The sequence below is a fragment of the Fusarium vanettenii genome (assembly GCF_000151355.1).
Source record: "Fusarium vanettenii 77-13-4 chromosome 16 genomic scaffold NECHAsca_50_chr16_1_0, whole genome shotgun sequence".
In the NCBI taxonomy this organism is placed as follows: Eukaryota; Fungi; Ascomycota; class Sordariomycetes; order Hypocreales; family Nectriaceae; genus Fusarium; species Fusarium vanettenii.
In genome coordinates, this window is record NW_003315839.1 from 66,619 (window position 1) to 94,506 (window position 27,888).

A 27,888-nucleotide genomic window follows, 5' to 3' on the forward strand; every position below is an offset into this window, starting at 1 on the left:
TACTTTGACCAGGGCATTATTCCGGAAATCGTAGGTGCGAGATAGCCCGTTGACTGTCGGCTCAGTTCAGTTGCCGCTTGGCCTGTAAAACCTCTGCTTGGGAATTGGCCGGGGTTGCGGCCCGATACCCTTGTCAATATCTCGGCATGACCGGATGCCCTAGTGACGTACTGTTGACATGTTGACATGCAAGATGGTAAATTGAACAAGGACCTTTCTTATGCCCAACCAATTGCAAGTTCTTGACGCGTTTTTTTTTTACCGAATACTCTAAACAAGGGGTATGAAGCTTTTGTTTATTTAGTTTCGAACTATCTATGTTAGTACTTGTGGTTGTCATAGTCCATACAACTCGTCGGTTATACCTCCCTTATTTGTTCCTCCCTTATTTGTACCACATCCCGATCCTTGTTCAACACTACTTGGATATGCTTCTTCTCTCTGACACCTTTTCCCTTGCCCTTGAACAAGTTCCTATTTTGTAGACGTTCAAGGAATAGCTCGTAAGCCGGCATATACCCCTTCACGCACTCAACCACTTGCTCATCCGTCATCCCCCCTAGCTTGTGCTTTCTCATCTCTTTCTCTTGACTAAGCCTCCATTCATAAACATAAGCCAGATTATCTGTGCTCAGTTGTAGAAATCCATCATAATGTTGTGGTCCAGTGAACAGTTCGCAGTATCTTCCCAGATTCTCATTCATGAGCAAAAGATGGCTCAGATTATGATCTGCCAATGTCGTGACGACAAATGGGTCTTGAAAACGCTGTCCATCAGCAGCTTTAGCTTGCTCCCATCTCGTAGTAACTTCTTCTTGAGTTAAGGATTCGAAGCCCAACGCCCAGCCCTCGAAGATGAGAACCTCAAGATCTCGACCTAGAGCTACCTCTTCCCACTCATCGACCGGAACTCTACCCCCTTGGCCTCTGTGAAGACTTTTATCATACGCCGGCCACATGATATGGCCCACATGGCTTTCTGTTTGGCCGAGAACTTGGCTAAAGAATTCTGTTGCTAGAACCTCATTATGAGTTCCAGGCAGGCCGCGATTCTGAAGAAGATGATTGTTCATGTTTGCCTCTCGAAGATATCTAAGCTCCAGGTGGTCATAATAGAGGTCATCTAATGATAGGGTTCGAGTTTTGAGATTCTGTCGAAGAGTTAGTGCTTGTGAGAGAGCAGCTGCCCATGCTGATTTCCCACTACCCTGAAGGCCAGAAAGTCCGAGAACGAAAGGGGTAGAGGTTTGTTCTCTATGAGCTCGTATTAAAGGAAGAAAAATCGCCAAAACGGTATCAATGGCGTTTGAATTGATCATTTTGAGTGATTATTGAAGGGCCTTTGCTGCAGGGTGAGCGTGATTTCGTCTAATAAAAATGAAAAAGAGTGTCCGAGAAAAAAGTGACTCCCCGAGGGACTCGTTGAATTTATCCAAATTTCTTGCATTGCATTGGTTACTTCTGGTCACATTAGCTGTAGACTCTTCTTCATAATATTCTTATTAGTCTAAAATCCCACCTTGCGCTACTCAAGGAACGGTTGGATCCACGCGGAGGTTTTGCCGCCTCAATAAGACTAGCAAGGGCAGCCGAGTAATCATGAGGTTCACCTGGACAGTAAGTGAGAGGCCGCTATCGGTATCAACTGTGGTTCTAGTGAGAGGTTACCTCTTATCTCAGTGTACTGATAACCCTACCTGATTAAAGCCAGGAGCTAGTATGAGATCGATGCTTACCCCCACGCTGTGTCCAAGCCAAAGTTCTCCCAGCCCCGTGCTCGCGGCAACGTTCTTGCACCCTATGAGAGACAGTGGAGCGTTTCTGGGATCGGATGTCAGGCTTTCCTACACGGCCCGCGTATCTGCTCTTTATTGATTAGATGAGGAGGGGCCTCGACCTGCATTAGGTTCCAAGTCCGAGTGTGTCGGCTATGGGACACACACTGCGGCAGGTGCACGATAAAGGAGGTCACCTGAAAATTCACTCAATAATGGAGCCGATGAGACTACTCATGCACTCCATTGAGTCATCTCAATCTCACTGATATAAACACTAAGCTCTTGTGTTGATAAGTCTCTTGGTCTTTCATCTCACGTTACCACAAAAGAATCATCTGTACAATTATCCGCGCTCACAAGCAGTCATCAAACATGGGAATTAACTCTTTGGACCCCCGTCACGAGCCTTTAGCCGTGGTAGCACCAGAACTCAAGGCCATGCCGGCTTTTGGACAGCCTACTGTTGCAGATAAGTTGGAAGCCAAGATTGTGGCTAACCCTATGGGCGATGCTCTTGCAAGTTTCACTTGCAAAGATGCACCTATCGAAAATCAGCGACCGCTTCGAGTCCGTGTGATCGGTGCTGGCTACTCAGGCGTTTACCTGGGAGTTAGAATCCCGCAGCGTTTGCGCAACATTGACCTCAAGATATATGAGAAGAATGCAGGAGCTGGAGGAACCTGGTGGGAGAATCGGTACCCGGGCTGTGCCTGTGACATCCCATGTAAGCTTGAGGTATCATGGACCTGAATGCTATGACTTGCTGACACTGCTATCAGCTCATTCTTACCAGTATACGTTTGCGCCAAACAAGGCTTGGTCAGGCTTCTATGCTCCAGCCAAGGAAATTTGCGAATACATACAGGATGTTGCAGAGAAGTATGGAGCCAATCGATTTATTCATGTTCGGCATTTGGTTACCGCTGCTACCTGGAGTGATACCACGAAGAAATGGTAGGTACCAGACATATCATTTCCATTACCCTCCAGCTAATGACCAGCAGGATCATCACAGTTCAAACCAACACTGGTGAGACCTTTACCGAGGAAGCCGACATCGTCATCGCAGCCCGAGGCAACCTGAACAACATGGCTTGGCCAGATATTCCCGGTCTTGATACCTTCAAAGGCAAGAAGATGCACTCAGCCGACTGGGATCAAGAATACGACTTCAAGAATAAAACCATTGGCATCATCGGAGGAGGCTCGAGTTCGATTCAGATTGTGCCAGAGCTTCAAAAAGTCGAGGGCGCGAAGTTGAATTGCTTCGTTCGCAGCAAGGTTTGGATTTCGAACCGCTTTGGTGATGAGACAATGGCACAACTGGGTTGGGACTCCTCCGACACCAAATGTAAGTGGCCCCTCAGGTCTGAAAGCGAGTTTTTATATAAAAACGGGAAGCAAGCTAACCTGATGATAGTCTCTGCTGAGCGCCTGGATGAGTTTGCAAAGAATGACGATGCATATCTCCGATTCCGCAAACGTATCGAAGATGATGGTAACTTGGTCCATCTCTCATCCATTCGAAACTCGGAGATGCAGAAGTCGTTTGTTTCTATGTTTTCGAATATCAGTAATGAGCGCCTCGCCTCGCGTCCCCATCTGCTTAAATCGTTTTCGCCGAGCTTTGGTGTTGGATGCCGTCGCTTGACACCAGGGCCAGGCTACCTCGAGGCCCTCGTCCAGCCGAACGTCGACTTTATCACGCAGAGTATCCAGAGCATCAACGAGACGGGTCTGAGACTATCTGGCCCTGAAGATCGGCAAGTAGACTTTGATGTATTGGTCTGCGCGACAGGTTTTCATACCAACTACATCCCTCCATTCCCTGTCATCGGCAAAGAGGGTCAGACACTTGAAGACAAGTTCAGTCTTTTCCCCGCCACCTATCTCACCATGACTGTAGATGACTTCCCCAACTACTTTATGATGCTGGGACCCAACTCTGCGCTTGGTGCTGGATCTCTCACGTGTTTGATCGAGGCACAAGGCGATTACATTGTAAAATGCATCCGCAAGCTCCAGAAGGAGGACTATGTGACCATGGTGCCGAAGCAGGCCCGTGTCAGAGATTTTGCGGAGTATATCGGAGAGTACTTCAAGAAGACGGTCTACATGGACGACTGTAAGTCCTGGTATAAGACAGGTGGTGGGCACGGCGACAAGATCTCGGCCCTGTGGCCGGGCAGCCTCTTACACGCAATGGAGACGTTCCGCGCGCCGAGATGGGAAGACTTTGACTTTGAAGAGCTACATCAGAACAGACTTCGGTGGTTAGGCAATGGCTGGAGTATGTGTGTCATGGAGGACGAGGAGCAAGGTGATCCGAGTTGGTACATAAACCCGGATGCAGTGGATGTGCCCCCTCAACGAAAACCAGAGGAGGATCCAAAGATCTTGGCACGACCTTGGTCTTATTGATGAATGGAACTTTGATCTATATTCCCATCTCAAGCTGAAACAATAACGTTAAGGGGATTCGAACTCGTCGCGCCCGACCAAGGATGAGTTTTCTTCTCCCGGTCTACCAATCACAGCCTCTCCGAACTCCTTTCCCAACCTCTCTTCTCTGTGTCTCTGGAAGGTTCACCTCCAAAAGTCTGTACAAATTAGCATACCCCAGTCACAGGGACTCTTTAAATCCAAAAATAGTGGTTTCGGCTTTGCACCTTGAGACAGCTTTTACCTGGTCTGGTATTGCCGACTTCACCCCCACTCCAAAGAGCGTTGTTCAACCAATGGCAACTTTACCACCAACGCTTCCGGGAGCCATCTTTTACGCCCATTACTACGGGCAGCCTAAATAACAGCGTACAGGTGATACATAGTTACTTAGGGTCGTTACATTTCATAACTTCTGTTTAGCTAAATGAGTTCATTGGTAAGGTCCCCCAAGTCACCGGTTTTAGCCCTGCCGGGGGCCAAGTTGCACTCCAGCAATAGAAAGCAACTCTGGTGAGTTTTAGATGCTAATATACATCCCCTAACCTGAATTTGGCAGCTTATACCTACCAGGACCCACTAACAGCCTCCTCTAATGTCTCTGGGACAGTCATGAATCCCGATGACCTGTTCGTGTCCAAAGGGAATTGGTTCGAGAGGGTTGGCGCCGCTGAGGCCACGAGATTGGCCTTGCAAATGACTAGGCATGGTCGTTTGCCCACTGAGATATGATAATCTAGTTTGGCGGGGAAGGATCATGGGTGCGAAAGTGAGGTATAAGAGAACAGGATGGGATGTTGTGCCACCTTGTTGTATAACCAGGCCTTGATGATGCCAATATCAGACTTGACGCTATCCTCTCCATTTCAGGTGAAACAAGAGAGCCAGCCGTAAAGTGCATAATAAAGGCCGTAATCCTAAAGCAACACCCGGTTCGTGAATATAAGCTAGCATAGACACGGCAGCGAGGTCTAAAGACCGTAGTGTTAAGGATTTCAGTCTACTTTGGCCAACATCCTAGCACATACGACCATACCCAGCGGAGAACTCGGGAGTCCGTCCGCTTTCCCACAGATGAGGGAATCCCCGCTATTGTATACATAGCATATCTCTTTCTTGCGTCCACTAAGCTAGTCAATTAGTTGTTGTTCCTTTCACGCACAGCTCGACGTGGAAGGTTGAAACGATTATCAAAATCTCAAGACTTTTCAACATAAAGGAATTCATCAACAGGCATGACTTTGTTTTACTCATATCAACCGCGTTTTTGTAATTAAGGCGATGGAAACGAATGAATTTCATCTCAGAGCAAAGAATTAACCATACACGTGGTGCGTAATGCGATCAGATAGACTAGGCAAACCAGATTTTGGATTCTCTGCCTCAGGGACGCCGGATCGTAGTACTAAGTAATACATATGTTCTGCCACGTATCCTCCCCCTCCAATCTTCGGTTGTTCTTTATCTCAAATACTGTTGGAAAACGTCTTCTGGTACGTCCTTTCCCAAGTAGTGCGGTATTCGCTCATACATCTCCCATGCGCTGTGCCGAAGAAACTTTGTTTGCTCCTTGATCCATTGCTCAAACTCATGTCTCTCGATAGTCTCACCATTCTTCTCCTTCTCAGCCAGGGTTGCCAAAACAGTGTCAACACGTCCTCGCAGGCGCAAGAGCTTTTCTTGCAGGAAGACATTACAAAAGACAGGAAGATTGTCATTTGCAAGATCCACGCTTCGAAGTGAGGTGTACTGATCATCAAGGTTAGGGTCTGCGAATGCATAGCTACTTACCATACTTATGCGCTCTGGCACGTTGACGGCTCGCAAGGCAGCGTGCTCTGTGCAACCACCCTGCATGATAACAGCCCCGCCGATAGTTGGGCTTTTGACTTTAACAATGGAACCATTTCCAGTTCTAATAGCTGTCTCACCCCCTTCCATACCTCTCGTATCACTGAGCATGACAACGCAGACAACAGGGACCTGGTCTTTGTGCCAAGAGTCGATTGGTATGTCATCATAGGAAGACTTCTGCATTTCCCTGGGCGATAGTGGGGTTGCAGGAGTCTCTGTGAGATTGTAGACACCGGCTAAGCCTTCTGGGCCAAGCTGAATGTTGACCAGGCCTAAATCGGCTTCTCTTTTCAAGAGACGCAACCCAAACCCAGCTGCCTTCTCTATAGCAGCCTGGGTTGCGGGATGTTGCCACGCCTGGAGTGTGAACTTTGCTGTCTATAGGTTTACATAAGCTAAGAATCTAATAGTTCTTTATGGAGGGAGAGGAGACTACCAACCTTCTCGTGACCCGCGATGTAAGCAGGGGCACGATCCCAAGATCTGAGATACTTGTCGAGAACTGGTTTACTGAGCATCTCGCGGCGCAGAATACGCACTCCTTCTTCAGAGAAGAGAGGGAAGGGGTCCGTATAACAGAGATTAGGCGCATTCTGTGGTTGCGGCAGCCCTAGTTCCTGAAAGGTGTGGATTTGGGTAGGCGGCCGGAAAGCCAGGTGAACCTTGGGGTCGAAGTCTGGCACATGAGGGTCGCCAAACACGGCTGTTTCTTGCGTATAAGTGCTTGCTGGAGCCATAGCACAATTTGCTGATGATGTGTTGGACGTCTGCCAAGAAAGTATAGGTTTCGAAAAAGAGCTTTGTTCGCGCTTCTGTGATAGAAGTTCAGAGACCTGCCTATCAAGGAGAATAGTTTCACTACATGGCGTAGTCAGAGCGTTCTTATCATCTGCTTCAATCCCCGCGCCCTACGGCTACATGCGTTACACCTAGCCATTCAGGACCAATTAGAGAGTCTGCTGCTCCCGCGCCCTGCGGCTACATGCGTTATACCTAGCTATTGAGGACCAATTAAAGAGTCTGCTGCTAAACTTTCCGAATTTGGTGAAAAAAGCCTGCTATTATTACCAGGCTAACTAGCCTTGGCTTCACTATCCGATACTGCAACATACCCTCAGATAAGAAACGGGCATTTACAGGCCTCAGAGGTTTGAAATGTTCATTATTGACCAACCAAAAGGTACCGATCCTTTCTTCTGCATAATAGCTTGCGCTTCGAGAAGGTGTCTACCATCTCTCACCACCGATCGTCAAGCCCCCTGCCGAAGGAGAAGCCTAGGAATCACCCTTCGAGTTGCACTCTCCTCGGGATTCGGTATTAAGAACCACTACCCCGTGCCAGGCCAAGATGAATTAGGAACTCGCATCCTATCTTTCTCCATGTTATGACGTCACAACAACGAATGATAAAATGCCCCTTTATCTGCTGTGTGCGCTAATCCAATCATCCACGGGGTAATTACAGGGAGTCGCACGGCCCATACTATGTAACGTGTGATGAGAAGTTTGTGACTGAGACACTACCGTTCAACCAATCATCGATCTCGCATTCCAAACACTCGGGCGATTACACTGGGCCACTTAGGGTTATCCGTGATTTAAATAACTACATGGTGGTGAGAGAATTTATTAGCCTCGTATTTCAACACCTCAGTTCCCCTTCTCTACGAACAAGTCTCCAACAATGGCTCCAGAATCAGACATGGCAACAGCTGAAGCGAGAGGGTCCAAGGACCTACATGACGACACGACAAAACAAGATGTCAGCACAGGCATCGTAATCCCAACGTTGGTGGAAGGAGAAATTCTCACTACAACAAAGTGGGAGATCTGGTCGTGGTACGCCTATTATATCGGTTCCAATGGACTCGCCTTATTCAATTTTGGGCCGACTGCCTTCCAGAATTTACTCGACCAGGCTGCATCCAAAGATACCGGCCTTTTGCATTTTGCTGGCCGCGCCAGAGATATCAATAGCATCGTCTTGCTTGCCAATGGCATCTCTTTCGCCCTACAGGCCATTCTCTTCCTCATTATCGGAGCGTACGCCGATTTTGGAACTGGACGACGATGGATTCTGCTGTTCTGGTCCATTATTTCTTATGGAATCGGCTTTGGCTGGCTGGGCGTCCAAGATGCTAGCAAATGGCAAACGGCCACAGGCTTATACATCGTCGGCCTGATCGGATACCAAATGACGCTTACATATTGGACTGCCGCATTTCCCTCTCTGGCCAGGAACCTGCCTCAACTAAGAGACGCCGCGCTGCAGTACGAGTCGGGCGAAATCACGCAGCAGGAGATGGATCGCAAAGACGAGGTGGAGAGAAGCAGACTGAGCAACGTTGCATTCTACATACAATCCATCGGCGAAGTCGTCATCTTGGCCATGATTGTGGGCATCATGTTCGGCGTCAAGGTCGACAAGAGCGTGGCGAATAACAATCGAGGGCTCTCGGTGCTAATCGCTTTCGCTACAGCCTGTTGGCTCATTCTCTCGATTCCTTGGTTCATCTTGGAGAAGAAGCGTCCGGGAATGAAGGTCCCAGACCACTTGAACATGGTGACGGTCGGATTTTGGCAACTTTGGAGGGCCCTTGGGCAGATTTGGCACTTGAAACAAAGCCTGATCTACCTTGTCGGATATTTCCTCCTCGGCGACTCTCTCAACACTACTGTCACAGTCATTGCCACGCTACAGAACCAGGTTGTCAGCTACGAGACTCTTACCTTGACTTACCTGCTCATTGTCGGTATAGCCGCCCAAGCTATTGGTATTGGTACCTTTTGGCTCATTCAGAAGCGATTCAACCTCAGTGCCAAATCCATGTTCAACGCAGTCATGGTCTCTATTATACTCTTAGATGGCTGGGGTATGATTGGCAACTGGACTGACAAGTTTGGGTTCAAGAACGTCTGGGAGATTTGGCTATACCAGGCTTTCTATGGACTTTTTGTGTGTCCCTGGTACAGCTATTCTCAGATCATGATCAGTTCTGTGACTCCCAGAGGACACGAGTTTCTCTTCTTCTCTTTGTTTAATATCATTGGGAAATCGTCCAGTTTTATCGGGCCGTTTATCAGCAGTGCCATTATCGATACCACTCCTGGTGGCACCAATAATAGCGCACCATTCTACTTCTTATTCGCCCTAAGCTTGGTCAGTGCTATTGGCATCTGGCTTTTCCTCGATCTGGAGAAGAGTGCTCGAGAACAGGAGACTTTTATTATTAAAGAGAAGATAGATTTAGACAGGCGAGGAGCTAGGCAACTATAGTGCTTCCGAGAAAAACTAGTGTATTTAGTGATAGAATGTGTTTAGTATTACAAGATCGTGATGTCAACGACCTCGTCGCCTCCCTAGGCGAAGGCAAAGCCCGCCTTCTCTTCGGTCCCTTCTTCCCTCACCTCTTCTTCCTTGAGGAAACATTGCGAGGATCCCCGGAATCATCAGAGATCAATCCGGACTAGATGAGTTCCGGTTTCCGCCACCTACGATAAACGAAATGCCGTTCCTTGTTCCGCCGAAGTCTGTCAACATCAGGTCGCTCATGCGATAGTGTCACACGGACAGGGGTTACCAATGCGACCTAATCTTGACACTATCACCAGCTACAGGCTGAGATCGTGTCAAACCAGAACGTTTGATGTAAATATATATAGCCTAAATTATTATATACTGCTATGTAAGAAAAAAAACATGATCAGACTGGTTTGCTTGACGGCTGCTGCCTTTGGGCGGTGGCAGCGATAAATGGCCCTATCACGGTATGCGAGATCCCCCGGACAAGTTAACAACTGTTACTGACTGGGGAGTAAGTAGACGGCTGCTTGAACGCTGGGCCTTTAAATGTCTGCATTGTTGTTTTTTCTGTTGACTGTTCATCGTGGAACTCCAGCCCGTAGACCAAACAGCGCACCCCGTACCGCACGACCTATTCCATCCAGGTTGGAAGTCAACTCCAGTCCGACTGGAGTGGATAATGGCGTATTTAGATTGGTTCACATGAGCACGCCTTGTATAAAATATAGGTTGAATAGGACACGAAATACAACGCATATCAGAGCGAGCGACCTGTGCTCGGAAATTAAGGCTTAAATCCGAGTCTAGTGCTAGGCAGCTGTCTGCCTTACGGATCCCAAAGCTATGTTAAGGCCAGATTTCTCAACCCTCTCTGGGGTCTCGGAAGAAATTCTTGCACTGATATATTACCTGAACAGAACCACCGGCATCTCATGCTCCCTTATGAATTGAACTACATTTGAACTGGCGAATAATGGCTGATCAAATCGAGCCTGAGATCGTTTTGTACGACCTGGCCTGCACCAAGAACGTGTGCTTCTCTCCTGTCGTCTGGCGCATCAGACTGATGCTCAACTACAAACGTATTCCTTATCGGACTATCTTTCTCGAGTTCCCAGACATTGAGCCTACGCTAAAAGGGCTGTGAGTTTTCTTCAGCTTGTATCGTGAACAAGTCCCTTGAGGTAACACTCTCCAGGGGTCTGGCCCCCCACGACTCTGGTTCGGGATCCAAGCACAAATACACGGTGCCGGCTATCCAGCATGTGTCGACCAACACATATATCATGGACTCGCCGGCTATCGCGGAATTCCTCGAGTCGACCTACCCAGACCCGCCGCTGCTACTGACTTCAGAGCTGGGCCGTGAAATCGAGACCAAAGCTCGCAGTGCAGTTGGTCCAGCATTCGGCGCTTCAGTCATGCCGCGCGAGATTTACATCCTGTCGCCTCAAGCCCAAGAGTACTTTCGTAGCACGCGTGAGGCCTCGCTTGGACGTCGACTCGAGGACTTGTTGGATCCGAAGAAGGAGGGGCAGGCATGGGCTGCAGTGGCAGACAAGATGCGCGCGGTTGGTGAGTTGATGCTGACGCACAAAGTTAATGGACCGTTTGTACTGGGTGCTCAGCCGAGCTACACCGACTTCTTTATTGCAGGATCGCTTCAGTCAGCTAGGGTTGTGGATGAGGTGGTATTTCAACGGTGCATTAAGTACCCCGGTTATCACAACATCTACGAGGCCTGTCTCCCTTATATGCAGAAGAAAGATTAAGCTGGGAGGTGCCTGGGGTATAGTTAAGCTGCAACTTCCATAAGTTACCTAGGTCACTGGAGAATTACTTCTTTTCTAGACTAGCTGGGTTCTTCCTTAAGCGTAGTAAGACGCCTAACATTATATTGCGATTGCGGGGATAGGCAAAGATCATATCTAGATCTGCAATAGGTCTCAAAAAGTCATGACATGTTTTGTTTCACCTTACCTTTGCTTTAGCCTCTATTTGACGCATCCTTGTCCTCTTCCTCTTCCTCTCCACCATCATCATCGTCGTATTTGTAGTCGTAGCCGTTCATCCCCAATGCCAGACTCGTTTTCAGTCGGATCGTTGTTTGAGACATTTGTTTTCATGCTGACATCCTCCTACGCTTTTCATGTCCCCTACCCTGTAACAAGGAATGCAAGGAAAGGAATGACACCATGGGTGAAACGCATAGAAAGATGATGCCAGGTCAATTAAGAATAGCTATAGACAATGTTATCTCCCCTCACCGTGCGTACGCAAAGTTGACACAATATAGGGTCGGATCTCGGCAGTCCGATCACGACACGGTGATGACCCACAAATCCGGCCCGGGATCGACCCCGGTCGGACAAAACTGTCCCGGCAATATAACACGCCTGGATATCTGTTTCCCTCCCAATCCTCTGTCCGATGGCGTTCATCCCGCTACAAAGCACCTCCACAACAGTCGTCAACATCATACCGATGGGCAGCTTAACAGGCGGTGGAGTTTTGGGCTTTGGAGTGCGTTATCTCCCCGGAACTCGGATGGGTCATCTCAACCGTTAAGTCCGGAAAGTCTTAACGCCGCTAGAAAATGCGGTAGGTCGAGCCTCAACATTGCCTGGGACCTTGGCTTGGCTACAAGTATCAAAATCTTGCCCGCTGTACAAGCTCAGGCTAATTGATCTTCGACTGGTGTTTGCGACGTTCTCGTCAGCTGTCGACTTGCGCATACTCCATCATCCAGAATGCCGATCAACTACGAATTTCAGGGCTGGCTGGGCTACTCTCCTGATGCGATCAACGGCAAAATGGAATGGGGATCCTTTGAACCCAAGCAGTGGGAGGCAGATGATGTCGATATCAAGATCACTCACTGCAGTATCTGCGGTGCAGATTGTCATATGCTTCGCTCCGGGTGGGGAGAGATACCTTATCGTAAGCTTCCCTTGGACTATTGTAACCCAGGTACTTACTTATGTTGCTAGCCTGCTGTGTTGGCCATGAGATTGTTGGCAAGGTTGTTCGTACTGGACATCGTGTCAAGCACCTCAATGTTGGTGACCGTGTGGGTGTTGGTGCCCAAGCCCGAAGCTGCCTTGGCGATGGTTGTATCGAATGCTCCGTTGGTCGCCCTCATTACTGTCCTAAGAACATCAATACCTATGGTGGTATATACCCTAACGATATAGGCAAATCCTATGGAGGATTTGGCGACTATGTTCGCATTGACTCACGCTTTGCTGTCAAGATTCCTGAGAAGTTACCCTCGGAGTATGCCGCACCTCTGATGTGCGCCGGTATCACGGTCTATTCGCCACTGCGAAAGAATAACTGCGGACCTGGTAAGATCGTGGGTGTGATTGGTGTCGGTGGGCTAGGCCATTTTGCTGTTTTATTCGCAAAAGCTCTCAAGGCAGACAAGGTCATTGGGATCTCACGCAAGCAATCGAAAAGAAAAGATGTCTTGGCCTTGGGTGCCGATGATTATATCGCCACGGATGATGGAGAACAGAACTGGGCCACCAAGCACGCCAAGTCCATGGACCTTATTATTTGCACCGTCTCAAGCGCCAACATGCCGCTCAATGACTACCTGAAGCTCCTCCGATATGGCGGCGACTTTGTCCAGGTTGGGTATGCATCTCTCACCACTCCTGCGAAGCCAAACTAACACAACATAGCGCTCCTGACGATGGTGACTTGCCCGCCGTCAACGCTTTTACGCTCATCAACGGCGGCTTCAAGTTGAGTGGCAGCGCTATTGGCTCTCCCAAAGAGATTCAGGAGATGCTCTATCTGGCTGTCGAGCTCGATATCAAGCCCTGGGTAGAGCTGAGGCCACTGACGGATGCAAATCAAGCTATCTTGGACATGGAGGAAGGCAAGGCACGATACCGATATGTGCTGGTTAATGAGAAGCATCTTGATGCTTGAAGAACTGAGATAGTTTCTGTTTGCAACATGCTGGGGAAGTCAAGTCTGAGTCAATGTGCCGGTCCCTTCGAATGATCTCATATCAATGTTGATCGCCCCAAAGATGTAGGTTGAAGGGAAACACAGTAGCGACAGTGACCTGCCAGAGAGGAAGCAAGAAGCTGCTGTGGAGAAGTTTGTTACCTGGAATAGCCAGGTTTTGTCGTCTTCTGTGATACTGTGCCCGGAAGGAGACGTCATTGATGCCGACCACAAGCAGATTCAGATAGACCTTTTATATACCAGACATAACTCAAGAATTGTCCGACATCTAAAAGACATTTCCCTTTGACTGGCCCTCCTCTTGCTGTCGCTTCCTCAGATCAACATTCTTCCAGACAAATATGCAAGCCAGCATAAGGGGCACCAAACACGTTCCAACGATAACCATCTTGTGCTGTGCGTCCTGGAAAGCTACAATGACAGCACCTCGGATTGGGCTTCCCATAGGATACGACAGTTGCTCCCGAATATCCCCAAAGAGGACGCTGGTCAGGTTCTTACTGTCCTCAGGCAGAGCCTCGTGCAACTTTGCAGGCACAATATTGGTCCATAGGGCACCGGCAACCGTGAATCCGAGAGACACGCCAATCGAACCGAAAAGTCCACTCATGGCGAGAGCTATGGCAACCTCTTGATGACGGACCGAGGACATGAGAGCAAGCTGCGCCGTCAAGCCCCAGATTCCCACGGCGACGCCGGTGAGGATCTGGCACATGACGAGATAGCCGACGCTGGTGTCGGGGCGGCGGAAGTGGACAAGTAGGCCACTTCCCAGTGCAGCAAAAGGAACTCCGGCGATAGACGCCCACTTGTACTCGTTGGTGTACCGGATGAGTCTGTTTTGGACCGTTAATTTTCGAGCATCGGGTCTTTCTGGTGGTCAAACACTCACAAGCCGACAAAAGGCCCTATAAACGAAGAGAAAACATTAAAGGTTCCTGAGATATAGCCCGCGTTACTGACGCTCTGGACGTGCACGACCTGCAAGTACGTCGTATAGTATGCTTCCCATACACTGCAATCCAGTCAGCTATTTTTCGAGTGTCCAAAAGGCCTGAGAAATGCTGCTTACAATACCGACATGAACATCAGCCCGTTCAGAAGACAAGACGCCCAAACAGTTCGTTCCTTGAGGAATTTCCAGGGGAAGAACGGAATCCTCGCATACGACTTTTCCCAAAAGACAGAGGCGGCGAGCACGAGAACACCAAGCACAATCATGGCAATAATATAACCCGTGGACCACCCCTGAGGAGCTGATCTTGCGATGCTGAACGGCAAGAGCAGAAGAGACCATCCAACCGTGACAAGGAGAAGACCGACAACTGAGTAGACGGATTGGTTAGATGTGACTCAAAGAAACGTCCGGCATTGAAATACATACCATCGAATTGCCAAAAGTAATACTCGATCGACTCCCGGATAGTTCGGCTGGTAGCTTTCTCGATGACCCCGAGGCTGACAGCTTTGTGCCCATAGAGGAAAAAGACCAGGAGGATAGGCAGTGAGAAGGCGACCAAGATGATGGAAAAGCCACCGAATGCCCAACGAAAGTTGACATTTTGCAAGAAGAGCTCAGCAATTTTTGGTCCAGAGAATGTGCTCACGATTGACGGTGTCGTGTTGATTCCAAACATAATCATTCGGTTCTGCAACGTTGTCATGTCCGCCAGGACAACCGAGATGATATAGGTGATGCCGATGTGTCCAACCCAATACAGCGTATGCGCAGCTGCGTACATTTCCACGCTGTTACAAGTCGCCTTCATGATCAGTCCGATAACGCAGAGCATGAGCATGGCGGCGTAGCCCTCGCCACGGCCCCAGATATCAATGACTTTGGCAATCGTGAGCTGGCAGACGCCACCGATGATGGACGACACGACACCGGTCGTTGCTAGGAGGCTGTGCTGCGCAAAAGCTGAGGTTACATAGGGGGTGAGGGAGGACTGGACGTGCTGAAGGATGGCATCGACGACGTTGACTACATAGAGCCTGGTTGGAGATTTTTAGCCGAGTTGATAGTGTAGATGATCTTGTTGACTCACAGTGCAAAAACAGTCCACAACATCCTGGTGCTCCAAACCGTCGTAATGGCCTCGACCTGTTGGACACCGGCTTGCGCGAAAGCAGCGTCGTACTTGTCCGAACGTCTCTGGTCTTTGTCGCCATTGTCTTGGATGCCGGCCTCGACATGATCAGATATCGACGTTGCTGCCATGGTGGTGAATGGTTCAAGAAGAAGCGATGATGATACAAGTTAAAGGGAACCATTTCGACCACTTTCAAGGCCATATATGTACCTCAATCTTCATTTGTGCCATCCCATGCCTGGTGGGAAACAGTTGATGGGACTAAGCTGGATGAGGAGTGATGGCCGGTTGACACCGAACGAATTACTTAATAGCTTAATTGAGATACGGTTATCTGATTGATTAGATTACAAGCGAAGGACAAACAAGCAATACCTTTCGTAACGCCAAGGGAAACATGCTGAATCACCATGAGATGAGAGAGCTGACGGCTGGAGGTTAGGTCCACTTAGTTAGCGGCTGGTGACCTCGAACCTATAAATCCCTTTTATCTCCCCGCCCCGCTGCGTCTGACAAAAGCTTCTCCCCGCTATATCCGACTTCAAAGCCATGGCAAGAGAAGGTAGTCCCGCGAGCAAACGCCGGCGCAACCGGGTCCCCGTGTCGTGCTCTAGCTGCCGAGCGTTAAAGACGAAATGTGATGGCACCAAGCCCGTGTGCTCGACGTGTGCCCACAACGGGCGAGAATGCTCCTTTGTCCAGCAGGGTGTCTCGCTCGCCGCTGCCAACACCGTCACGGTCAACCAAGAGTAATCCCCCCACCCCGTAAACCTTGTGGGAAGTTGATTGCTGAGAACTGTCACCCAAAGTTACCTGCGGGGGTTGGAAAGTCGGCTTGAGCTCCTGGAAAAGGCCGCTCAAACCTCTGTCCCGTCTGGAACGCCAGGGGCCTCGGAAGTTCCAGGACAGGGGCAAGCCACCTGTTCTTGTTCCAACAACACCGTCCAGCCGGGACAAACACCCTCTTCCGTGGTCGTGGATGCCAATCTGTCCATCGGGGGCATCTCGTTCACCCAGCTGCTCTTGAACAGCCTTTATGGCCAAGGCAACGTGGAGGCGCAGCTGGTCGAGACAGATTCTGGATCTCGAGTCAGTCCATTTCAGCTGACAGGGGATGAACTATATGCCACGCCCGACAACGCCGCCGATATTCTTGACCAGTACTTCACCACTCGGAATACACTCACGCCCTTGTTCCATGGGCCCAGCGCTAGATCGGTTTTCGGTGAGGCTCTGCGCTGCTCTGCAGAAACTCGACATGGCCAACCGCTTACTTTTGCCATCATCAACATGATCCTTGCTCTGTGCACGTCTCACTGGGTAGTTGACGTCGAGGCCAACCCTCACACCGCACGGAGACACTACGAGATTGCTATGGCCCTACTTCAACCGACCCTCCTGCGGGACTGGCGTCTGGAGCATGTCCAGGTCTTGCTGCTCGGTGCAAGATATCTTCAGACCACGAGCTGTGGGGAGGAGTCCTGGAACATACTCGGCCTCGCCGTCAGGATTGCCTACGGCCTGCATCTACACAAGGACCCGCCCGAGTTCGATACGCCTCCGGTACGAGAGACGAAGCGAAGGGTCTGGTATTCCGCCTATATTCTTGATATGCACTGGAGCATGATCTATCAGCGTCCCTCAGCCACCCGAAGCGCCGACTTTTCCGTCTCTATCCCCGAAGATCTTGACGATGAATGCATACGTGACGACGGGGTCCTGTACCCCATGCCTAAGCGGCCTTCAAGCATGTCATTCTGTATTGAGATGATCAAGCTGTGCAAGATAATTGAAAAGGTCTTGGCACGTCTCTCTGAGAAAATGGACATGACAAAGGACACTGCAGAGTGCATCGTGGCTCTTGATGACGAATACCAGAAATGGCGTCGTGATCTTCCTACGCACCTTGTGCTGGATCACGATAACCCAAACGAGCCACAATGGATCTTGGCTCTGCGAGCAAACATGGTCCGCATATTGATCCATCGGCCTTCTTTGGGTCATGGCGTGCAGACGGCTGGCCAAGGCTCATTGGCCGACCAAACGTTGCGGTTCAGCCAGAAGATGTGTCTTGATGCCGCGGTTGAAACTGTAGATATTGTTGCGTTGAGGTATGAGCAGACGAAGCACTCTTTGGGGCTCAACTGGTTCAACGTTTACTACTGTAAGATGGTCCTCTCTCACCAAATTTGCACCCTCCGCTGACCAACGCTAGTGTTCAACGCCGTGGTTGCCTTGGTGTCTTCAGTTATCCGCACGGCACATCATCAAGAAAGCCCTGCTTTGGCCAAGGTGGAAAACGCCCTGGACATGATCAAAGAAATGTCGAGCAACCACGCCTTTGCCAAGAGAGCCTTGACCTTTCTTCAAGGGCTGCTCCAGTGCATGCACCAGTCATTGCATTCAAGCGGGAGCTGTGCTAATCTGCCCCCTTCTCTGACACCCATGCCCGTGCCGTTGGCATTGCCGACGGAAGCATTTCCGGGGTTGCACTCGCTGTTTGGGTACACGAGGGGTATTGCCCATGACTTGCAGACGCAGCTGGAGAGCTTTGAGTCCGGAAACTTTGCCGAGTCAACCTGGACATTGGATGATCTTGTACAGTAAAAGGAGAGCTTCGTGTACGTAACACCAACAACATATGCCTCATCAAACTCCACAGACAGCGCGGGTAAAAGTCTTCTCTCCGGGTTCTCGTACCCACTGCGTCACTCCAATTTCCGATGCAGTCTCTTAGCGGGCCGGAGAATGGGGAGATAAGAGACAGTGGACAGTGGAGAGGATTCCGAGGTGCCGGGTCGGCCGGAGTTAAGAGTTAGCCACTTACCCCTCCATCGCTAGAAACCTGGTCTCGTCAGCATTGTTGCCGATGCCGAGTGTAGAGCGCAGGCAAATGCCTAGCAAGAGTGAATCGTGGAAATGCCGAAGTGGTTGAGGGTAGTGATCAACTGCTAGTGTTTACTTTCGCACAACAGTATATCAATGCTCGTTGTTATCCTGTCGTTCAAGTCCACAGGAGGAAGCCCCCATAACTCGGACGCTCTCCATAACCAATAAAAGTCACTCGACAAGAATACCGTAAACATGTTCAAGATTGCTATCATTGGAGGCGGTCTTGGTGGACTCTTTGCTGCATTGTCGATACACCAACACTCGCCTTCAGAGGACATCCAGATTGACATATACGAGCAGGCGCCCGAGTACAAGGAAATCGGTGCTGGTCTTGGTATAGGTCCCAACGCTGCCGCCCTGGCCGTGAAGCTAGGTCTGCATGAGCGGCTGGCCAAGATCACAGGCACGAGGGCAGGAATCTGGCTCTCGTTTCGGCGCTTCGATGATGGGTCAGATGTCCATACCGTCAGAATCCCTGGTGACGCCAGCACACCTAGCTTCTCATTACATCGCGCAGAGTTCCTCCAAGCCTTGATCGACGCGGTTCAAGAACGGGGCGCGGCTACTCTCCACACGGACAAGCAATGTGCATCCTTGGAGGTACGTACCTGGCAATTTCAACCTGAGTGCGCTCCCTGTAACTGTTTCTTGATATAGGACAAGGGAAAAACCACGCTGGTCACTTTCGCCGACGGCACCACGGTGTCTGCAAACCTAGTCATCGGCGCGGACGGTATCCATTCAGTCACTCGCAAGCATTACGTTGTACGTACTCCTGCTTGGATTCACTCCTCACTCAGCTCACTCGATGACAGAGTGACACGCCGCAGTATGGAAAAATGGTGGTTTACCGTGGCCTGTGCAAAACCGAGGACATCGCTGACGACTGGCCCCTCGACACATATGCCACAGTCTTTATGGCTCCGGGCAAGCACTTCCTCACCTTCCCCATCAGCAGCAACAAGATTGTAAACGTCGTCGCCTTTGTCACCACGCCGTGGGAGGATCTGGGTGACGTGAAGGAGAGCTGGACTCTGACAAGCGACAAGAGCGCCGTCGAGGACCACTTCAAAGAGTTTGCCCCTGCAGTCAAGACTGTCATCAGCAAGATGAACACAAACCCTCTAAAGTGGATTCTCTTTGACAGAGAGCCTTCACCGGAGTGGGTCTTTTCAGGAGGCAAGGTGGTTCTGCTCGGAGATGCTGCCCACGCCATGTGTCCTCACCAAGGTCAGTCTAGTCGCAAGCTGTCCGCCTCAATCCTTTCCACCTGACCCTTTACTTACCCTGACATTAGGAGCTGGAGCAGGACAGGCGCTTGAGGATGGATACATTCTCGGGCGAGCTCTTCAGGACTACTTCAAGGCCCAGAAATCGACTCAGCCACGTCCCATGGCGGACTATCTGCACCTGTACCAATCCATCCGAGCCCCACGTGCAGAAAGAGTACAAGAGACGTCTCGGCAGGCCGGGGACTTGTATGAGCTAAGGGCCGAGGAGGTAGAGGGTCTCAACTACGAGGATAGCCTCCCGGTTGTTCGGGGCCTACTGAAGGATCGCATGAAATGGATATGGACAGAAGATATCGATCAGGTGTATGACACGGCGCTTGCCCAGCTGTAGGGGGAATCTGCCACTCCTAGATATGCAATGGCCTGCTCAAATGGCCAAGTCTTCGTATGAAATGCTTCAGTCGTTGTGGATTTGAATGACGGTTCCTCTGTAAGGAGAGAAAAGGTACGAGTCACAATATCAATCAACACACGGGATAACGCACCGAAGGCACCAAATCAACATCGTATAACACCACAGAAACGTTCCAAGACCGTTCGAATGTGATAAACACCGCTAGCTATCCCGCGCCCGACGGATAGTATTTGTTTATTGATCATGAAAATATCTCACGAGCAAAAGCCCAGGCAAATCCAGCAAGCTTCAAGGTGAAAATGAAGAAAGATGACGGGAGAATCAGTCAAAAAATAGATAAATTTGTTAGCTCAAGGTTTTGCATGACATGTCGGATCTCATGCAACACGACTTAGAGCTTAGCTGCATTTAATCCCTTTAATGCACCCGACACCATCTCAGTCGTTTTGACAAGTGTGTCAAACGCATCTCTGACGTGAACCTCCTCGACGAATGGCGTGCTTAAGCAGAACCTGATGGCATAGATACTACCATCAAGAACTGTGCTCGTAAGGTAAATCTTGCCCTCCTCGTTAATGGTGGTGTACACCTTTTCCGTCAACGCATTCTGGTCATCCGACCTAGCGCCCTTCAGCCTGAGGACAACCAGAGCAAACCGTGGCACGGCAACAATCTCAAACAAGTCCGATCGATCTTTGACTAGCTGTGTAAAGAGATCACCATGGCGGATTCCCTTCCTGATGTGCTCCTGTAGACCCTTGACGCCAAATGTCCGGATCACAAACCACACCTTCAAGCTTCGGAAACGACGACCGAGGGGAATCTGCCAATCGCGGTAATCAGTCACCAAGCCGCTCTCCGAGTAGTTGTTTCTCAGATACGGGGGAGTCATGTTGAAGGCGTCAATATAGTAGCTCCGCTTCTGGACAAAGGTGACGGAGCAATCGAAGTTCGTCAGCAGCCACTTGTGCAGATTCATGTTGAAGCTGTGAAACCGGTGGAACTGGGCAGTAAAGTGGTGATACTTGATCTTTAGGCTCAGTTAACCCATTAAGGGCCGGGCTATAACTATAATAAAGAATAGATCTCAAACACAATATAATATTATGACCTAATATTAATATAATAGCCTAGTTAAACTTCTATAGTAATAGAAGAGTTATACCTAATTATATTATTATAAAAGTTTAACCTCTTATAGGTATTTTAATTATTTTAACCTCTATATAAGAAATAAGAGAATTATCTACCTTTTTATCTTCTTAAGCTATAATCTCTTAATACTATATCTTTAAATATAATACTAAGAACTATAATTAATCAGCAATATAACCCTAATAATATTACTATTACTACTATTATTATTATTATTATTACCTATAGGGATTATTATTTTTTTTCTTACCCTCTTAATTATTAAGAAAGAAATTAGATTATATAAAATATAAAATAGCTCTTAATCTATTAAATCGATATAATACTACCTTATAATTTCTAGCGAATAGTGCTTAAAGGAAACTAATATATCGAATTAGCTATCTTAGCCTATAAGGTATTTCTTATAGCTTTAGAGCGCCTAGGGGTACCTTAAGAGCTTAGGCGCTTTATATGATATATAGAGCTATTAGAGCTTAAAGGACTTATAAAGTCTGTAAGGCGCTGCCTCATTAAGGCGATGATGATGAATATGGGCTGGGTTGATAGCCTGCTAGAGCTGGTTGCGACGTTGAAGCCGCTGATAGGATATGTATAAAGCGGGGAAGTCGGAGGATGAGTTGGGGAGGATATGTTGCCGGGGCTTGGGGAGGGGATTAAGGTTTTTAAGTCGTTGAGTCATAGGAGTGACTTAAGGAGGAGGAAGGTTTCGGTCGTGAAGATGCAAAGGTTTGGGTGGTGGCTGAGGAGTATGGGCTTAGTTAGAGCTTGAATGTAATATCTCGGCGAATTGCCAAATGGTTGGCGCATATATCATCTTTGAACACAATGGTGGTGATACTCGGGGCAGACAAGCGCAGCACCAGCATAGGCCGCATCGACGTGGACCCAAACCTCTCCCTTACCGGGCGGGGCAACCTCTTGCAGAGCATCCGCAATAGACTCAAAGTCGTCGTAGGCACAGCAGTCTGTCGTCCCAAGGGTTGCGGTCAAGTAGAACGGCGTAAGCCCCTTGGCGTGGGCCTTCTCCACGGCGGCCTTCACATCGGCACCGGTCAAAGCAAAGTTGTTCTTGGCCGACACGGGGATTTCCATGAACCGGACGCCAGAGACCTGGGCAGCTTTCTTAGTGCTAGAATGCGTCGTAGCGCTGCCAAAGGCTACCAGCTTATTCCGCGCATCGGCCATGGCGTCGTCGAGCTGGTCTTCAGGTACGCCCTCGGTTGCTTCTCGCAGGTACTTGTCGCGGGCTGCCACCATGACAGTAAGAATAGCCTCGGATGCCGTACCGTGTATAACGCCGCCTCCGAGAGTACTGCCAGAGGATCGGTAGGTCTCGGGCAGGTTGAACATGTCGGCAAGCCAGTCTGTTACAATGGTCTCGAGCTCGGTGACGGCAGGGGAGCAGATCCAATTGAAGGCAGAGCCGTTGAACGCACTCGAGTACATTTCTCCAAGCATTCCGGGAAAGCTAGAGGAGCATGGGAAGAATGCCATAAAGTTGGGCGACTGCCAGTGCGTGATGCCGGGCATGATCTTGGCTTCCACGTCTTTCTGGATGTCCTTCCATTGTTCACCTTCGACTGGAGGCTTAGAGGGAACCAGTTCGCGTAGGTAGCCTGGTTTGACGCTGGAAACGACTCGACGATCGACGATGTTCTGGTAGTATCCTACAACTGTAACAGTGTTAGAGTAGAGGTCGCAACCTGGCTGGCAGATGACGGCCATTGGACTTACTCTCGTCAATGGACGACCTCGCTGCTTCCCTGAAGCCTTCCAGATCCATAGTACAGGTAGTTGTCATTGTTGAGCGTTTCGAATCGATCTTAAGCGAGGTAGAGATGTGACAGTCTTGGACAATTGAGACTCTTGCCAAGCCCGAGAGAGTGGTCTGCGGCGAGCTTTTTCATCTTCTCATACCGGCACTACTTGTTCGGCAGTCATGGCGGACGGGCCAAGCGTTCGTGGGGGACTATCGAAGTCGACAGATTCAAGTGAGCATCTTCTTCTGATCGGGATTGGCCTTGTTATTCCGTAACCGGAGCTCAAACTTGGCCTTTTCCTTAACTCCCCGATAGCCCCGATTGGTTCTTTTCCCATAACGGTCGGTGCCGACCAATCAACACTCGATACATTCCGAGTGCATCAGCCACAGCGTCAAAGGGTACAAGCTTACAAAAGAAATGTATTCATGAAAAACAACCGTAGCACTGGAACCTAGATACTTTTGAATGTTGTTTTTTAAAGGAAATTGAATCTTCTACGATTCCATCTATAGAAAGATGGAAAAGGAAGCCCGGTACAAGATGCCTCTCCCCTCTTCCTAAGGGGGTATAATGTTAAAATACAAGACCCAACAGGCTTCCAAGTGCTAACCCATTGTACTTTATTAGATAAATGGTCCCTCTTACAGTTTTTCAGAGAGTCTCTACAAATTAATTATAAAGTCGAGTTATATTCCAGGCCAACTGCCACTATCCAGTTCTAATAATAACAGTTTTGGTCTCTAGATAGTTGTCCAAGCTGTCATGGATACCCTCTCGTGCAACACCGCTTGACTTGTACCCTCCAAATGGAAGGTCAAATGCACCTGTCGGGCTGGTACAGTTGATCGCCACGGTACCGGCCTCTGATGCCTTCGCGAAGCGTAAGGCTCGGTCAATATCCCGCGTGTAAACAGCAGAATAGAGCCCAAACTCGGTGTCGTTCGCCATCCGGATCACCTCCTCTTCGTTGGTGAATACGTTGATGTTGACGATGGGCCCAAAAACCTCATCCTTCATGATCTGCGCGTTCTCGGGCGTGTCGAGGAAAATCGTCGGCTGGATAAAGTAACCAACCGTGTCCTCGGGCACTCCCCCGAGGGCAAGCTTGCCGTCCTGCTTGCCCATTTCAAAATATTTCTTCACAATGTTGTACTGGGTATGGTCCGCTTGTGGCCCATGGTTGACTTCTGGGTCCAGAGGGTCGCCCAATCTCACAGCTTTGAAGGACTCTTTGAAAAGCTCCACGAAGCGTTCCGCCACAGAAGCGTGAACGTAGACGCGAGAGTTGGCCATGCACACCTGCCCACTGTTCCACTGGACACTATGCGACGTCTCCTTTGCTGCACGCCCTAGATCAGCGTCGTCGAATATCACGGCCGGGCTCTTCCCTCCAAGCTCAAGGACGACGTTCTTCATGTTGGATTTTGCTGCTGCTTCACGGATTAGACGTCCGGTCCGTCCTGAACCGGTGAACGTGATCAATCTGATATCCATATGTGAAGCAAGGGTAGCACCAGAGACGTGGCCATGGCCAGAAAGAACATTGATGACACCCGGGGGGAATCCAGCTTTCTGGACGAGCCCAGCAAGTTTTGCCGACTTTGAAAGGTTAGTAATGGCCTGAGCACCAAGACACAGTGGATGATATCACTCACTGTCAGGGGAGCTTTTTCGCTGCTCTTGAGGACCACTGTGTTGCCAGCTGCCACGGCGGGAGCAACCTTGTTGATAAACACGTAGACGGGAACATTCCAGGGAATAATAGCGGCGACCACACCAAACGGTTGCCTCAGGGTCAGGTTGATAAACCCCGGAGTATTCAGACTAGTACGGCCCTGCCCATTCCAGCCGGCCGTAGCAAAGTACTGGAGCTTCTTCACTGCCGCCTTTGCATCCCAGTATGAAGAGACAGGTCGCCCCATCGAGACTGCCTCTAGGCTGGCGAGTTCCTTCTCATGGTCTGTGATTAAGTCGGCCAGTTTGTTCATGTAGGCTCCTCTTTCATGAACTGACAAAGCGGCCCATGCTGGCGAGGCCGCCTTTGCTGCTGCAACAGCACGATTGGTGTCCTCCACCGTTGCCTCGGATACTGACGACAAAGGAGATTAGATCATCTGCTCGCGTCTTTGAATATTTGCAAGCCCACCTAGAGCGATTGTCTCTCGCGTGAGTGGCGAGCTTAACGGAAATGTTCCTCCGTCTGAAGCTACAGAGAACTAACAGAAAGATTAGCTCCGATGTCGTGTTTGGCTTGGTGTGAGCGCATTGCCAACCTCGCCGTTGATGAAGAGACGTGTCTCATGGTTGGTAGATGTTTGGGTGGCCATTGCTTCGTAGAATGATGGGATCAAGGTACAGGATTAATTGCCTCGGTGTTGGTTGTGTTCTAGTTACACGATTTATCTATGGGTAGGATCGGCTTGCCCACGCAACAGTTCTTAAGTCCGCCGCTAGTGTTGAAGTGGAAGGTTGACCTTATCTCCCCGGAACTGGAGGGAGTGCAACCGTCAAGTCGGAAACGATTTCCAGCCAGTGCCATCGATACGTAGTATGAATTCCAATCCAATCCCAAGTCACTCTCCTATTACTGAGGCTGATATTGGGGCCGAATACAAATAAATGGCCACTATACCGGAACATTCCATAACTTATGACAAGCGTGCTTCATAGGAATCGCTCAACATGCCATACCCTTGTCTTGCCGTCGTTGCGTCAGCACCAAGCCCAGGTGGCCAACCCCACTTCAGCCTTGATAAACTATCACTCCGCGATCTTCGAGATGACGAGTGCTTGGTTGAAATGGTTGCCACCGGTATATGTCATACAGACGTTGCCATAGCTGCGCGACCCGATGGGGTCTATCCCAGGGTTCTAGGTCACGAAGGTGAGTGAACTCTGCCCACTTGACTACTGTACCCTGGCATGCCTGGCCAGGGTAAACCCATGCAAAGGCTGATAACAGATGCCATCACCAGGTGCGGGATACATTAGAAAAATCGGTGCAAAAGTCGGTGCCAATCCTAACCCTTCCAAAGCACCCTTGCGGGAGGGCGACCCTGTTCTTCTTTCGTTTGCCTTTTGCGGAAACTGTACCAGCTGCCAGAGCGGGCATCCCGCATATTGCCATTCAGCTCTTGCACTGTGTTTCGGTGATTCAGAGCCTGCATATACGACAGATGCCAATGGCGGAGGCGGTGACGGAGGTTCTGTAGCCGGCGGGTTCTTCGGTCAGTCCAGCCTCGCAAACCTGGCCGTGGTCAAGGAATCCTGCATTGTCAACGTGAATGGCATTGTCAAGGACAGGGAAGAGCTGAAGCTTTTCGCACCCCTGGGCTGCGGGTTCCAAACAGGTGCTGCGACAGTCTCGATCCTTGCAAATGCCCAGCCCAGCGACTCGGTCGCCATCATAGGACTTGGAGGCGTTGGTCTCGCCGGTGTCATGGTAAGTCTTCTGCGGGGACCGTCTCTGTATGTCCACTAACTCCTTCTCGTGTGGTCTAGGCTGCCAAGATGATTGGTTGCAAATCCATTATTGCGATTGATCGTGTCGACGAGAAACTGCGAATCGCCAAAGAACTGGGGGCGACTGTGCTGATAAACAATGAGAAGTGCCCTGATGGTTTTCCGCAGGCCACTCGAGACGCAACCGACGGTGCAGGTTCTTCCATCACTATTGATACTACGGGAGTGCTTCCTGTTATTCAGGAAGCACTCAACATGACTAGCATTCTCGGCAAGATGGTTCTACTAGGCATGTCGGGGGCCTCTCTTGAAGTTGATATCACAAAGTTTAAACTGGTATGTTTCTTTACCTGTATTCTTTTAAACATTGCTGACATACCCGATGGTTAAAGTCGGGAAAGACTCTACTTGGCAGTGTGCAAGGCGACGCAGTTCCATCCATTGTGAGTTACACTGATGCTAGAATTTAAAACCTTGTTAATTAATCATATTAATAGTATGTCCCACAAATGATCAAGTGGTATCGAGAGGGAGTTTTTCCCATTGATAAACTTACTAGCTTCTACAAGGTGAGTATACGAAGCAACATATGAAACAATAAGCTAATCGTGTTAATAGGCGAAGGATTTTAACCTAGCAATTCAAGATATAAAAACCGGAAAGGCTGTTAAGCCTATTCTTGTATGGGAGGAAAGCTAAGGGTTATATCAGTAGTACAATTCGGGTCAGGGCTAGCACGTCTATGCAGCTAAAGCCACTCGACTTCATGCGATGGAGAGCTTGGAGGACAAGATGCCGGCCCTGGGCCCCCAGCCCCTTCCCAAACGAGGGGAGCTCTGCTTCCCAGCTCAACAAGATACGCGCGTCCGGGACAAGAAGAAATGGTGCAATGCTTGGCGCATATAGCTCTGTCATAAGCCTGGATGGCCTGCTCCCCCATATGGTGACGTCGAATGGTTATTGGCATAGCCTCTGTATACACTTCAAGCTGGTTGGGCCATACTGGGTACCACAGTCATGACTTTAAGCATGCCGACAACAATCCTTGCACGTTTTCGAGACTCTTGGATACTTCAGCCACCAATAAAATTTCGTGACATCGGTACACATCACCCGTCTATTGTAACATCACCCTTACGGCCTCGTGCCCCCAATCGAATACGGTGCTTTTACTTTAGTAACCAAGGTTTCAATCCACCTCCCAACCTGCTGTTCAACCCAACTCTCAACCTACATCTTTAGTTAGCATCTATATTAGTCGATATAGCTAGATTCGACTCACTTGAACGTATTTAAAAACAAGCCACACGCTGAGTGTTAAGAGAAGAAAGGACCCCCCAAAGAGAAGATACCAGCGCCAGTCGGGGTTCCTTTCCAATGCATTCACGTTCATGCCGAACAAACTCTGTTAGCATGTCAATTTACTATAGATAATCAGTCAATATTCGAGGTCTTACCGACGCAAACGTGGCTGGTAGAAATATGAACTGAAGAAATTAGCCTCAGTCTTTAAT

General features: G+C 49.5%; 12 protein-coding genes across 12 annotated transcripts; 7 read left to right on the forward strand and 5 right to left on the reverse strand.

Moving 5' to 3' along the window:
* Positions 1 to 428: 428 nt before the first annotated feature.
* Positions 429 to 1,289, reverse strand: NECHADRAFT_18539 (uncharacterized protein; the record flags this gene model as incomplete). Its single annotated transcript, XM_003041197.1, has 1 exon — positions 429 to 1,289. A coding segment is annotated over one exon (861 nt), but the record flags the coding sequence as incomplete, so codon positions are not given.
* A 701-nt stretch (positions 1,290 to 1,990) lies between these two features.
* On the forward strand, positions 1,991 to 4,199 carry NECHADRAFT_98200 (uncharacterized protein; the record flags this gene model as incomplete). The annotated part of the gene is made up of 5 exons (XM_003041165.1): positions 1,991 to 2,025; positions 2,300 to 2,502; positions 2,558 to 2,732; positions 2,783 to 3,129; positions 3,199 to 4,199. 5 exons carry the CDS (start codon positions 1,991 to 1,993, stop codon positions 4,197 to 4,199), a joined length of 1,761 nt encoding a protein of 586 aa, XP_003041211.1.
* Positions 4,200 to 5,681: 1,482 nt separating this feature from the next.
* NECHADRAFT_88757 (uncharacterized protein) lies at positions 5,682 to 6,811 on the reverse strand (the record flags this gene model as incomplete). The annotated part of the gene is made up of 3 exons (XM_003041198.1): positions 5,682 to 5,969; positions 6,012 to 6,452; positions 6,515 to 6,811. The coding sequence occupies 3 exons, from the start codon at positions 6,809 to 6,811 to the stop codon at positions 5,682 to 5,684; spliced, it is 1,026 nt and encodes a 341-aa protein (XP_003041244.1).
* A 965-nt stretch (positions 6,812 to 7,776) lies between these two features.
* Positions 7,777 to 9,351, forward strand: NECHADRAFT_55490 (uncharacterized protein; the record flags this gene model as incomplete). Its single annotated transcript, XM_003041166.1, has 1 exon — positions 7,777 to 9,351. The coding sequence occupies one exon, from the start codon at positions 7,777 to 7,779 to the stop codon at positions 9,349 to 9,351; it is 1,575 nt and encodes a 524-aa protein (XP_003041212.1).
* Positions 9,352 to 10,351: 1,000 nt separating this feature from the next.
* NECHADRAFT_55532 (uncharacterized protein) lies at positions 10,352 to 11,150 on the forward strand (the record flags this gene model as incomplete). The annotated part of the gene is made up of 2 exons (XM_003041167.1): positions 10,352 to 10,521; positions 10,577 to 11,150. The coding sequence occupies 2 exons, from the start codon at positions 10,352 to 10,354 to the stop codon at positions 11,148 to 11,150; spliced, it is 744 nt and encodes a 247-aa protein (XP_003041213.1).
* Positions 11,151 to 12,128: 978 nt separating this feature from the next.
* NECHADRAFT_98203 (uncharacterized protein) lies at positions 12,129 to 13,317 on the forward strand (the record flags this gene model as incomplete). The annotated part of the gene is made up of 3 exons (XM_003041168.1): positions 12,129 to 12,318; positions 12,369 to 13,017; positions 13,065 to 13,317. 3 exons carry the CDS (start codon positions 12,129 to 12,131, stop codon positions 13,315 to 13,317), a joined length of 1,092 nt encoding a protein of 363 aa, XP_003041214.1.
* A 310-nt stretch (positions 13,318 to 13,627) lies between these two features.
* On the reverse strand, positions 13,628 to 15,580 carry NECHADRAFT_55481 (uncharacterized protein; the record flags this gene model as incomplete). Its single annotated transcript, XM_003041199.1, has 5 exons — positions 13,628 to 14,195; positions 14,252 to 14,374; positions 14,432 to 14,684; positions 14,744 to 15,354; positions 15,408 to 15,580. 5 exons carry the CDS (start codon positions 15,578 to 15,580, stop codon positions 13,628 to 13,630), a joined length of 1,728 nt encoding a protein of 575 aa, XP_003041245.1.
* Positions 15,581 to 16,001: 421 nt separating this feature from the next.
* NECHADRAFT_88762 (uncharacterized protein) lies at positions 16,002 to 18,059 on the forward strand (the record flags this gene model as incomplete). The annotated part of the gene is made up of 3 exons (XM_003041169.1): positions 16,002 to 16,201; positions 16,262 to 17,616; positions 17,668 to 18,059. The coding sequence occupies 3 exons, from the start codon at positions 16,002 to 16,004 to the stop codon at positions 18,057 to 18,059; spliced, it is 1,947 nt and encodes a 648-aa protein (XP_003041215.1).
* A 477-nt stretch (positions 18,060 to 18,536) lies between these two features.
* On the forward strand, positions 18,537 to 19,967 carry NECHADRAFT_88763 (uncharacterized protein; the record flags this gene model as incomplete). Its single annotated transcript, XM_003041170.1, has 4 exons — positions 18,537 to 18,944; positions 19,002 to 19,109; positions 19,160 to 19,574; positions 19,642 to 19,967. The coding sequence occupies 4 exons, from the start codon at positions 18,537 to 18,539 to the stop codon at positions 19,965 to 19,967; spliced, it is 1,257 nt and encodes a 418-aa protein (XP_003041216.1).
* Positions 19,968 to 20,382: 415 nt separating this feature from the next.
* On the reverse strand, positions 20,383 to 22,932 carry NECHADRAFT_55523 (uncharacterized protein; the record flags this gene model as incomplete). The annotated part of the gene is made up of 3 exons (XM_003041200.1): positions 20,383 to 20,994; positions 21,972 to 22,822; positions 22,884 to 22,932. 3 exons carry the CDS (start codon positions 22,930 to 22,932, stop codon positions 20,383 to 20,385), a joined length of 1,512 nt encoding a protein of 503 aa, XP_003041246.1.
* Positions 22,933 to 23,620: 688 nt separating this feature from the next.
* NECHADRAFT_55539 (uncharacterized protein) lies at positions 23,621 to 25,239 on the reverse strand (the record flags this gene model as incomplete). Its single annotated transcript, XM_003041201.1, has 4 exons — positions 23,621 to 24,511; positions 24,568 to 25,001; positions 25,059 to 25,128; positions 25,186 to 25,239. 4 exons carry the CDS (start codon positions 25,237 to 25,239, stop codon positions 23,621 to 23,623), a joined length of 1,449 nt encoding a protein of 482 aa, XP_003041247.1.
* A 355-nt stretch (positions 25,240 to 25,594) lies between these two features.
* Positions 25,595 to 27,073, forward strand: NECHADRAFT_88767 (uncharacterized protein; the record flags this gene model as incomplete). Its single annotated transcript, XM_003041171.1, has 6 exons — positions 25,595 to 25,796; positions 25,888 to 26,354; positions 26,414 to 26,710; positions 26,767 to 26,817; positions 26,872 to 26,943; positions 26,993 to 27,073. The coding sequence occupies 6 exons, from the start codon at positions 25,595 to 25,597 to the stop codon at positions 27,071 to 27,073; spliced, it is 1,170 nt and encodes a 389-aa protein (XP_003041217.1).
* Between the last annotated feature and the right edge of the window lie 815 nt (positions 27,074 to 27,888).